Here is a 12,218-nt window from a genome sequence, read left to right on the forward strand (position 1 = left end):
TTTGCCAAGTACTAGGGGGACCAGATGGCAACTGTGAACAAACGGGCCGGTGGTGGGGGGTAATAGGCGCCTATATAAGAACAAGCCCCCCCAAACGGGACTGTCCCTTTAAAATCGGGACATCTGGTCACCCTAGAGGGGACACACCGCACACCCTGACCAGTGGGTTACATTACTAGTAACACAAGGAAAGACACGCGTTGTTCAGTTACAGAGGGCTATTGTCCTGATTCTCTCCCGCCTGCGTCGTGCAAAGAGAAACACAACACCAATCACCCGTTCCGTGCTCCGTGCACATGCCAGCCCAAGGTGCAGGGCGTCCATTTCATCTTTGCCTAAATGAACAAACCTGTGGAGATTTCATCTCTTCCCTGCTGGTGCGGAGAATGGTCACACAATCCCATTCACCCCCCCTCCCCCCGCTGCAGAAACAAAATAAACCAGGCTCACTAGTTCTGAATGAGAGATTCTCATTCAAAAGATAAGCGGCCTACTGTTCTCTGCCTTCTCCCTTCCCACCAGGAAGCACCAAATCACCTGCACAGGGCAACAGACGCATCTGACAGCGGGCACATGGGAGAAAATCATTTACGGCCTGACCCTGCATGGGATGTGTGGCTCCGACTGCAAGATTGGGGCCTTTGTTCGCCGTCTCTTTGTCAGTGATTGAAAATTCTTTCCTGCTTTCATTGGGAATGTTGACCTTTATAGCAGGAGATATTGGATTCCCCTCTATACACTATTTCCTTAATGTATATTTCCATCTGCAGGCAAGACTAAGGAGGGGAGGGATAGCTCAGTGATTTGAGCATTGGCCTGCTAAACCCAGGATTGTGAGTTCACTTCTTGAGGGGGCCACTTAGGGATCTGGAGTAAAAATCAGTACTTGGTCCTGCTAGTGAAGGCAGGGGGCTGGACTTAATGACCTTTCAGGGTCCCTTCCAGTTCTATGAGATAGGTATATCTCCATGTATTATATTATTAATTGGTTTACAGTGTTTTTGTGCCAATTGTTACGGGGGTGTTCCCCTTTAAATATGGTATGACAACAAAGCAACTGACAACCACTGTAACTAACTGGAGTAGCTAAGGGCCTTCCCTCCCCAGACAGGGCTTCCCTTTGATTGGCGGCATAGGACATCAATCTTCTGTGATCTGAAATGTCCCTCTGCCCCGGAATGCTGCTGGCAGTCCATGAGATGTGTACACACACTGGCCCTGGGGCATTGGCTGCAGGGAGCCAGGCTGAAAGGAGAACGGAACAGGCAAGGCACTAGGAAAAACTTAACACGCTGCAAACTCCTGGGTTTGCACTTTCTCTTTCTGGCTGTGACTCTGTGACTGCTGCTTCCTGATCCACCTAGAGCTACAGAGAGAAACAGCCGGGAGAAGGGGCAGGGGAAAGAACAGACCTGGGGGCAAGTGGCTCTGGGGTTGCTGAACCCTCGCTTGATGTTTCCTGCCCAACTGGAGGTGCCAGGGCAGGCTTATCCTTTCCTTTGAAGACTGCAGTGAGTTCCTGAGTGTGGGTTTTGCTCCCTTCATGGTATGTATGTCTACATGCCCTAATGCAATGACCTAGCTACATTGGTAATCTGAGACCTAGGCAGCACTTTTGTGGGCCCCCGGCTGCAGCCAGGATGGGATAATGAAACTTCATAAGCTGGAGAGAGATCTGGAAGAAATGCAGAAGAAAGGAGCTGGAAGTGACCACTGTCTAGGTCGTGTTTGCTCCCATGTCTTTTCCAAGGAGGAAGATCACTGGAGCTCCTGGTAGCAGTTCTGTCCTTTCAGCCACCTACCTGGATGAAGCTTTGCAGCTGCCTGACTTGACATCTCTGGTGGCTCCCTTAGATCCTGGCTTCTTGGGACGTTTGCTCCTGGTCTTGTTCCTGCTGAGGACGCTGCTGAAATGTGCAGTTCCTTCCCCGTGCTGCTTTCCCCAGACCCCCAGCAGGTGCTGCAGGCTGTGCAGGGCCTAGTGGCTGATCTGCACAAGGACAAAGGAGGCATGCTGGAGGTTTTCTTGGGAGACGCTGAGTGCGAAGAGTATCTGGGGGCTCTTTGTAGTCTCCTGGCTGCTCCCAAAGTGAGGTGAGTGAGTGAGTGTGGGACTAGTCCCCATGTACAGCGCAGTGGGGATACCCATGTGACACGGTGTGCTTTTCTGTGACTCCCCTGCTCTCACACACCATCCACTTCTATGACGGCTGCTTCTAACGAGAGATGGACCCAGACTGGACCCTCCTAGCCTAGCACAGCCAGATCCACCCTGCCTCATTCCATGTGGTCCATGAATAGATGGACTGCATGGACTGAGGCAGGGCAGTTCAGATGCCCTGACCGAGGGACCATCCGATGCAGGACATAGTGGTCTTCAGATCTGTGGGGTTTAGATTAGATGACCCTTGGGGTCCCTTCTAACCCTATGGTTCTATGATTCTCTCCAGCACGTGATGGGAATTCATTGTTTTATCGTTTTCCTTTAAAAAATAAAACAGGAACATTCCACCCACAAAAAGTCCGTAAAGGGATGTTAAAGTGGCAGAGTGAAGTGCTAAAACATCAGGAAATGCCAAAGATCAGTTTGTCCTGGTGACCTTAACTCTGCCCCTACTGTGTCTACATTCCAGTTCAGTCTTTAACCAGATGGACCTATACCATTTTCGACAGGCCCTTTGCCTCATTCAGCTCATGAGATTGCTTTAAATCCAGGGGACTTTAAAGCTGATACAGTTGGACTCTGTTTATTGGCCTGCTGGGGTTTGCTACATTTTCCAGCTCCTCTCTGCAACCACTAAGAGACTTTTTTTCCCCACATGACAGTTGCCAGGCTCACCTACTCACATGACTCCAGGAGCTGGGGCTGTAAGAAGAAAACACTAACCATCATTACTGGCAGCATGGGGTCCATAGTGAATAAGGCAGGGGACTGGCTCTCCATAGACATATATGTAGTTACTGGAGTCTAAATCTAGAGTAAACCCACATATCTGCCAGTGTGTGGAGAGCATGTTGGTACTTGCACTGGGCGGGACAGAGGATGTGGCGTGGAAGACACGGGGTGGGCGGTTAAACAGGACATTGAGCAGCTGCCCCGTTCTCTGAGCAGTCATGTCTAAGCCTTGAGCCCCACAGCCAAAGCCCATAGGAATCAAGGGGAAGTTTCCCGCCGATCTCACTGAGCTTTGGCTCAGCCCCTAAATGAAGCCTAGGATCTGGGCCCCACGCTCCTGCGCTCTAATCCCCAGACCCTGTGTCCTACAGAGACTGGACAATGGGCGCCTCCTGCTCTGGTGTTTGCTCTTGCAGGGTTGTGACCAACCCCCTTAACAGGCCCTGGGAAGATAAATGGCTCCCATTCGGAGGGCAGCGTACAGACACGTTTAGGCTGTTACAGCCAGTGCACAGCTACAAAGGAAGGCAAACAGGCTCGGAGCTTGGCAGGCTCTGCTCCAGGGTGTGACGCTGCCATTCAAACTGAGGAGATCAGACCCCAGCCAGTTGGTGGGGGCTGGGCCTCTTGGAGCCACGGCCTGTTTCAGTCTCCATGCAGTTGTGATGGCAAAGCCCCAAACAGCTGTCGAACCCTCGTCTCCCTTGAGCCCTGCTGCTCAGTTGTTTGGCACAGCTGCTGCCCGTGCCGGCTGGCACCCTCAGCGCCTGGCACCCTCAGCGCCTGGCTCTGCACTAGCTGGATTCTCCCTGGGCTTTGGGGCTGCTTTGTTCTTCCCAGCCGGGCTGGAAACGCTCACAGCTCCCTCTCCCCACGGCTGATCACTGACAGTCAGGTAGCGGCCTTCAACCTAGCGGCCTTAACCTGACTGGAGGCTGCTGCTGGCCATTTCAGCGGAGGCCAGGCCAGCCGCAGGACAGGAAGAATGACTCCAGGCTGGAGGCATGGCAACGCTGGGCACCACGCTGGCACCGAGGCTAATGACCTGACCTCAGTGTCTGACCCTGCAGCAGCCTGTGTGGGAGCTGGAGCGCAGTGGGGCCGTATCCCATTGGGCACTCGCAGTGCACCCAGATACCGCGTGGGGCAGCACTCCAGCTGGGGGCGTGTCCCATGTACCAGGTGGCTCAGGCAGCGACGAAACAGCTACTTTCTAACCCATCGCCAGCTCCAATGCAGCCCTGGCATAAGCAGGGGCAGCTCCCCCCGAAGACAGTGTGGGTTACACCCGCTTGCAACAGGGCTCAACTTGGCCCCATGTGGGTTTTATTCATGCAAAAAAATCAAACTGTTTTGAGGCTAAAATCCCCGTGCGATTCTGGGCATTATTCATCCCTGAGCAGCGTCCTCCCCATCCCTGTTCTGAGCGCACTGCTGGGGCGTAACGAACAAGGAGTCCGGCTCCTGTGTCTCTTTACAGTGGAAGGGGGCTGTTATTCCATCACGCCGCACAACACCGGCCTGTCACTCACTCCTTGACCTCCGGCATCGACGCAGCTAGGTCGACGGAAGCCCCCGTAGTGTAGACAAGCCCACGGACCCTGCCCGGGTGGATGCCCAGAGGCGGCTGTGCCTGCAGAGCGGGGCACTCACCGCACCGGGGCACTGCCATACTGCAGAAGTGCATGGTAGACACCTGGTAAGAATTTACACCAAACCTCCACAGATCCTGCCCCCCAAGAAGGTGCCCCGCTCTCCCAGGCATGGGTCTTTCTCATGGTCTCCAGTACTTAGTATTATTTATGTACAGTATTGGTATTGCGGTAGCACTAGGACCCCCTCTCGTGGTTCAGGACCCCACGGTGCTAGGCGCTGTACACACACAGAACACAGACAGGCTCTGCCCCACAGAGTGGCCAATCTAACCTGTCCCTGCCTCCCAAGGAGGGTCCAGAAATGGTACCAGGTACTGAAACTTCACAGGTAGAAGAATCATTCATTGCTCTTCCTCCTTCCCTGCCCTGGGTCACTGCCTGTCTCCTTCCTCCAGCCTGTTTGGAGAGTCTGTCCTATAGCTTATACAATCTGCAGACTCCTGGGCAGCTGAGGTGGGATGGGTATATGGTTCTAATGGGCTTCCTGTCCCCCTCCTGCCTTCCCTGCTAGGAGTCACTGCGTGAGGGTAACAAGCTTCTCAGGTCTCAGATGCAGGGCCTGGCCCCTCTTTTCATGGTGGCACGCCGCCCTGGCACTGCTGCTGTCAGTGGCATTTCGTAAGGCGAGCAATTCTACGCATGCATGCAAGGCGTGAGCTCGTCTGTACGGCGCATGCGAGGGCAGGCTGTGTGGAGGATGCCACTTCGGGCTAGGAACGGTATCGTTCTTGCTGGAGCCCTGCCACCTCTTTCCTGTAGTTTCGGGAACCCATCAGCCTGCTGCAGAAGGTGCAAAGTTCAGGAGCACGCCATGGTAACGGCTGTAACTCAGCGCGGAGGAGCCAGGCACTCAGCACTGAGCCACCCTCCACGCTGGGTTTCCCTGCCCTACACCACAGCAACCAGCATCAACCGGTCGCTCAGCGCTGCCTGCCAGCGCCCCGCTCCAGCCGAAGGGAATGGGAATTGCAGGTGGTCAGCACCACGCAGGGGACCCTGCAGGATCGGGCCCTAACTGCCCTTCTCTCTCCTCCGCCCGGATTTCGAGCTGCATTGCTCAGTTTCACTCCAGTTCTCCCTCCCCACACACACACACTCCCTAGGAACCTGGCGCTGTGGCGTCGCTAGGGCTTCTGCCTCACCACAAGGCCCAGCTGAGAAATGCACCCCAAATACCCCAGATTTACCACTGCGGGGACGCTAGGAACTGTAGCTCGAGGGGGCTGCTGGGGCCTCACGCCCCCAGTGCCGGCTGGCAGCGCAGGGCTGGGTTCAGTTGACCGTGGTATAACAGATACGTTCCTAAAATATTAGGCCAATTTGCTTAAAAGCCTGCAACCAGCTCAACTAAAACCCAAACCTGCAAATGTGAATCACTGCGCTTGGGGCAGGCTGCATCTTGCAATGACAGGCCAGGTTGCCCCCAGCCCTTGCACGGTTGCACAAGGAGCCGTTGGTGCAAGGGTCTCATTGCCAGCACTCTGCTCCCGGCTAGCAGCGCCCCTGGCTCTCTGCCAGGCGGGTGGGACATGAAACAGCCCCAAGACCTGACTGGCTCTCTCCTGTACCAGGCTGTGCAGTAACGTCGCCTACATCCTGGGCACCATCGCCGAGAAGGAGAGCGGGGCGGCACGCCTGGTGGCACTGGCAGGCTCGGGCTCCGAGGGGCTCCTGGATAGCCTGAGCGCCATGCTGACCTGGGACGACCCAGAGGCTGTGATGAATGCGGCAGGTACCCTGGGCTCCCTGGTAAGGAACGCTCTTTCCCTAGGCAGTAGGCTGGCATGTGGCTGGATCCCAGAGCGCTCCAAGGTTTGTGTAGGTGGAATCCCTCCTTGGAGTGTCCTATTGCATGAGGCACCCGTCCATTAGCAATCCCAAGCCAGGATTCAGCTGGCTGGCAGCCCCTCCTTCCAGAGCAGCTGGCCTGGCTCAGGCCTCACCTGTGCCAGCTGCCTCCGGGACATGGGCTGCACCAGCCTGCAGGGCACAGGGCTGGCTTTTGTAACCCCACCCCTGGCTCGTAGAGCAGCCTGAGCTCCAGGGTGCAGTGAGCTTCTGGCCTCAGACAGAGCAGGGGCAGCACCTCAGCACGGGAGAGCCCTGCGGCAGTCATACCGCCCGGTGCACAGGATTCACTTCCCTCCTGCTTTCACAATACCCAGCTCTTTTCCTGCACTTCTCCTCTGTAGAGCTCAAAGTGCTTTACACAGGAGGTCAGGATCATTCGCCCCCATTGAACATGAGGGGAAACTGAGGCACAGATCAAGGAAGTGACTTGCCCAAGGTCACAGTTTGGATTAGAACCCAGGTCGCCCAAGTCCTAGCCTAGTGCTGTATCCAGGAGGCTATGACAGCTGCAGCAGGGAAGGGGAGGCTGTGCCCCAGATAACCTCTCCCCCTCCTGAGTGCACACACCCCGACCTTCCATTTGTGGCTATCAGGTATTTCCCTGATTCCCATCTTTTCACCCATTTTTCCCCCAAGGCGGAAACAGGTCCCAGCCGGCAATGGCTGCTCCAAGCCCCGAAAGCTGATGAGATTATTGAGAAGCTCACGGCGCTGCTGGGCTCGGCTGACGAAGGCACGGCAAGCAACGCTGCCCTAGTGCTGGCCCGAATCGCTGGCTCCCAGGAGGGCTGCGTGAAACTGCTGGGCCACCCCCACGCCCAGCACCTCCTGAGACAGCTGATCACTTCCCTGACGGCAGAGGAAGCAGGTGGGTTGGGATGAGCCAGGGGTCTGTGCCTGGGGTGGAGATAGCGAGGGCTCATGGGGCACCAGAAAGGAGGTGGAGAAAGGCTCAATGAGAACATAAGATTGTATGGATGGGCCAAAGCAGGGGAGTGTCATGGAGGAAATGGGACAATATACAGACAAGGAGAAGATCTCTCATTCTCTCTGTCACCATCTGTCCACAGAACTATCTGAGGGTCTGTCTGTCTTGGGGTCTCGGGGATCTGCCTGGCTGAGATACAGTTTTTCAGAATAGGTTTTAAAGGCTCCAATTCCTCAAAACTCCCAAGACAGCCGCAAACCAGAAGTCTGAGCTGCTCATTCCAGGCTCAGGCGCACCCCTCTCTGCAAGGGTTGGTCCCTTCCCATGCAAAAGCAGAAAGCAGTTGCCCCATGGCAACATTTTCCCATCTCGGGTCCAGGGATTTGTAAGGGGAGGAGTGAGAAGTGGCTGGGGCTGGAGGAGCAGCGGGTCCACCCTGCACCTGACTGAGACCTGGGCAGGAAGTTAATTCCAGAGCCTAGGAAGTGTCTTCGGGAGCAGACCTAGTTGGTCGCCCTGCCCCTGACAGCAGTGTTTGGTCCACGCTGAAGGGGGAAGTGGTAAAATCCCACTAATACAGCAACCCCCTGTAATATGGGGGCCTTTGTCTGTTAGCACCCCCTTGTGGTGAGAGGGGGCACTACACCAGCCTGGCTTTGTCCCTGTCACCACTCCTAATTTGGTGTTTGGCAAGTCCTTGTTATGACTTGGTCAGGTCCTCAGTAGTCTCTGTCCCCTTCAAGATGACAGGGAGTCAGAAGTTATATGGCTCTAGCAGGGCTAATCAGCCCAAGGTCTCCTAGGTTTAAGACCTTCTCCTCCAAAAGCCCCTGGCTGGAGTAGGTAGGGGAACCCAGGTCGAGCCACTCCACTGGGTTCCTGCTCAGGGCCTGTGTTTGGAATAGCCAGACCCATCCTGCTCACCCCCTTGCTGCTCCCGGAGCTAGCTCCCACCTCTCCTCCTCTGTGGGCTTCCCCAGCCTCTTGTCTGGCCTCTTTGGAGCTTGGGTTTGTCTGGCAGCTTCTCACCACCCCCTGCTGGAGCACTCCTCTCTCTGCATTCTCCCCGCAGCCCTTTTATCCTCATAGCAGCCATGGGGCAGCCAATCAGCTCTGTTAGGCAGTTACTCCAATACCTTTGGCCACTGAACCAGCATGGGGTGTATAGACCGCAGGACACGCCCCCAACTTCCTAAGATGTACTGCACCAGGGAGGGAAAATCCCTTCCTGACCCTGCCTGACAATCAGCTGGTGTCCTGAAGCATGAGGATTGAGAGTCCTGGTTGATTTTGTCCTAGCTAGTGTTGCTGAAGATTCCGTCCTTAGTCCTATAAGTGTCTGACCCTCATGGGACTCTCTGGTGCAGTAATATCCTGCAGCAGCCAGTTCCACTGGGCCATTTTACGCTGCGTTGTTGAAAAACATTTTCTCATCTGCATGTTGAATATGTTGCCTTTTGTCATTCTCCATCCTGGGCTTTGGCTGGAGGGCTGGTGATTGTGATATGGGTCCTGAGGCTGGGAGGTCTAACATGGTAGAAAATGGAGAAATATGCCCCTCCAGAGAGACAAAGCTGCAGTCAGCGGCTCAGTGGGAGAGTGCAGTTTTGATCAGGGTATGAATTTTAACCATACAAAGGAGCTTTTAGGATTATTCTCCTAGTGAACGGGCAGGGTCCCCAAGCCCTTTTCCTAAACACGACACACACGCAATAGGGGATTGTCCTAAACTTCAGCCCCCTCCCTGGAGTTTGCCTCTATTCTTAAGTATATCAACCCTCTAGGAAGGGCTGTACTAACAAACAGAGAACCTCAGACCAAGCTTCTTCCTGGTGTTTGTAGAGTTAATGAGACTGACCTGCTCTGGCTGCCAGGGGTGAGTCAGCAGCACAGCTCTGCACCTTCATGCAGGCTTCTACAGCCTGAAAAATGGCCGCACCCCTGTCACCAGTGGCATAAGCAGCCAGTTCTCCACCAGGCAACCTGTAGGGGACCCCCAACCATGCAGAGCAGAACTGTCCAGCCCCGATCCTTCACATCCCCTCTGTCTTTCCTTCCTGTCCCCCCCCCGCGATCCTGGGTGCCGCATGAGAGCCCAGCACTTCTGACCATCTGGCCCCTGATGAGTTTCTTCCTATTGGGATTCCAGGCTGCAGCATGAACGCTGCCTTCACGCTGGGGCGCCTGTGTGACACGGACCTCGGCCTGCGGCAGCTCTTTGCCCTCCCTGAAGTCTCCAGCATGGTAAGAGGAGAGGCAGGTGAGGGGGCAAGCCCGGGGGGCTAGAACTGCTCCCCCAGCATCGGAGGGGGGGGATTGTCCAGAATGCAGTGGGGCCAGGAGCAGGCCACAAGCCCTATCACAAGTCCTGTCCATGGTAGAAACAACGCAGAGATGCCACCACAGACCAAGTGGCATGATTGACACCTGTTCGTCACATCTATAGCAGCCACCTCTGCTGTTCGCAGCACTGGCCCAGGATCTCGCAGGGAAGTGCAGCAGCTAGAGTTGCCAGGCGTCCGGTTTTCAACTGGAACATCCGGTCGAAAAGGGACCCTGGCGGCGCCGTTCGGCTGTTAAACGGCTGGTTGGCAGCACAGCGGGGGCCCAGGGCCAAGGCAGGCTCCCTGCCTGCCCTAGGTCTGAGCGGCTCCCAGGACTGGCCGCCAGGTCCTTGCAGCTCCTAGGCGCATGGGCGGCCAGGGAGACTCCACGTGCTGCCCCTGGCCCTAGTGTCAGCTCCACAGCTCTCACTGGCCAGGACCTGTGACCAATGGGAGCTGTGAGGGCGGCACCTGCGGGCATGAGGGCAGCGCGCGGAGCCTCCCTGGCCGCCCATGGGGCTGCAGGGACCTGGCTGCCACTTCCTGGGAGCCGCGGTAAGCGCCACCGGGACCCCGCTCCCCAAACCCTGTCCCAGCCCAGAGTCCCCTCCCGCACCTCAACCTCCTGCCGGAGCCCACACCCTGCAGCCCCCCACACCCCAACCTCCTGCCCCGGCACTGAGCCCCCTCCTGCACCCCAAACCACTCAACCCCGACTCCACCCCGGAGCCCCCAGCCGGAGCCCTCACATCTCCCCGCACCCCAACCTCCTGCCACAGCCCGGAGACCCCTCCTGCACCCCAAACCCCTCATCCCTGGCCCCACCCCAGAGCCTACACCCCCAGCCGGAGCCCTCATCCCCACCTCCCGCACCCCAACCCCCTGCCCCAGCCCAGTGAAAGTGAGTGAGGATGAGGGAGAGTGAGTGATGGAGGGAAGAGGGATGGAGCGAGCAGGGGTGGGGCCTCAGAGAAGGGGTGGGTAAAGGGGCGGGGCCTCGGGGAAGGGGCGGTGCCGGGGTGTTTAGTTTTATGCGATTAGAAAGTTGGCAACCCTAGCAGCAGCAGGGGGTGGACTTGGAGTCCAGGGATCCTCCCCTCTGCAGCCCTTCAGTGCGGCTCCTTACATCAACCAGAGGGAGAGTAACAGGGCATTCTGTGTCCCTCCCAAATCCACAGCCCCAGCTCTGCACCAGACTTGGCTCCCCCAGCAGCCCCAGGCTGGTCTGCAGCCAGTATGGCAATAGCCCCTGCTCATCCCTAGTGCCCTTCCCTGGAGGATTTCGGAGCACTTCACAGGCATTCATTAGCCCCACCACTCCTGGTGAGGTGGGGCAGTAGCGTTAGCCCTGTTTTACAGCTGGGGAAACTGAGGCACAGAGCAGGGGAGTGCTGCACGCAAGGTCACCCAGAGAGTCAGGGGCCGAGCTCAGGACGCCCAGCCCCTGTTCTAACCACTGGACAACTCGGCCTGTACAACACGTGCTCTGAAAGGAGGATAGTTTCCAAGAAGAAGATTTGGGAGTTTCCCCAGCGGCTCTGCGTGGGGGGTTTCCAGCTCACACACATTCAGCGGGGACGGCGCGGGTGCCACTTATCCTGACACTACTGGCACAGGCCCAGTGTCCGTGCTGTGGCCCTTGTCCTGTGAGAGCAGCACGCAGAGCGGTTACAGGTTCCTGCCTCCAGGGCACAGCACAGAGGACTGGGAATGGGAGCCTCTCCCCTCTAAACTGCTGGGAAGCACCCAGGTCAGTAGTGGTTCCCATCATGCCCTTGCCCCTTTGCCATGCGTTGGGTGGGGGGAAGCGAAGAGGTGTCTCCACCCCCAAAACTGCTGAGGCAGTCTCCGGCTAGACTGCGTGGGGCTAGCTAGCGCCCCCCTTTCGGCCCCGGTCAGGTTGGGCACAGCAGCAGAGTAGCAGGGGGGTAGGTTGCCCTGCAGCTGCCCATGCTGTGCCTGGTCTGGGCACAAACAGACAGCACCTTTCCCCAACGCTCATTTTCAGTGGCAGCCTGGGTTTGCTCTGGGCACTGCTCCGCCCTGGCCCGGCCCAGCCCCCCGGGCACATTAGGAGACGACAAGGCAGCCAGCAATGGCGTGGCACAGCGTCAAGCTGTGCTCCCGCTGTCCAGCTGGACAACCACTGGGAACCCAACACAGGCGCAGCCGTGGGAGGAGGCTGGCGCTGCCCCCAGCGGCTGCTGCCCGAGGACCAGGCACTAGGTGAGGTGTTTCCTTTTCAGATCCATGCCCTGGTGTCCATGATGGCCAGCGCGGAGGCAGGGGAGAGCCGGAACGCCTGCTTTGCTCTCAGCTGCCTGGCTGCCAACAAGGAGGGGCATGACCACGTGCTGCAGAGCCCTGCCTTCCCCCGGGCTCTGGCTACGCTGTGCCGCCTGCTTCGCGCCAAGGAGCAGGAGTCCTCCTGGTTTGCTGCCATGTGGGTGACGCTTCCCCCACACTGTAAGGGGTGCCTGGGAGAGCAGGGTGGAGGGACGTCTGAATCTTCACGTAGAAACGGCAGGGGCAGTACAGAGCTGTGGCACAGAGCTCACAACAGG

The 12,218-nt window shown here is 57.2% G+C and overlaps 1 protein-coding gene across 1 annotated transcript in view; it reads left to right on the plus strand.

Annotated features, from left to right (window-relative positions):
- The first annotated feature begins 1,912 nt into the window (after positions 1–1,912).
- LOC112125098 overlaps positions 1,913–12,218 on the plus strand; it is a 15,905-nt gene continuing 5,599 nt past the window's right edge. The window contains exons 1-5 of the mRNA XM_029913099.1: positions 1,913–2,094; positions 6,123–6,300; positions 7,039–7,270; positions 9,480–9,574; positions 11,901–12,097. Coding sequence (XP_029768959.1) covers positions 1,913–2,094; positions 6,123–6,300; positions 7,039–7,270; positions 9,480–9,574; positions 11,901–12,097 — 884 coding nt within the window. The remainder of the gene's footprint in view (positions 2,095–6,122; positions 6,301–7,038; positions 7,271–9,479; positions 9,575–11,900; positions 12,098–12,218) is intronic.

This window comes from Terrapene carolina, unplaced genomic scaffold, assembly GCF_002925995.2.
Source record: "Terrapene carolina triunguis isolate 2854851 unplaced genomic scaffold, T_m_triunguis-2.0 Scaffold449, whole genome shotgun sequence".
Taxonomy (NCBI): domain Eukaryota; kingdom Metazoa; phylum Chordata; order Testudines; family Emydidae; genus Terrapene; species Terrapene triunguis.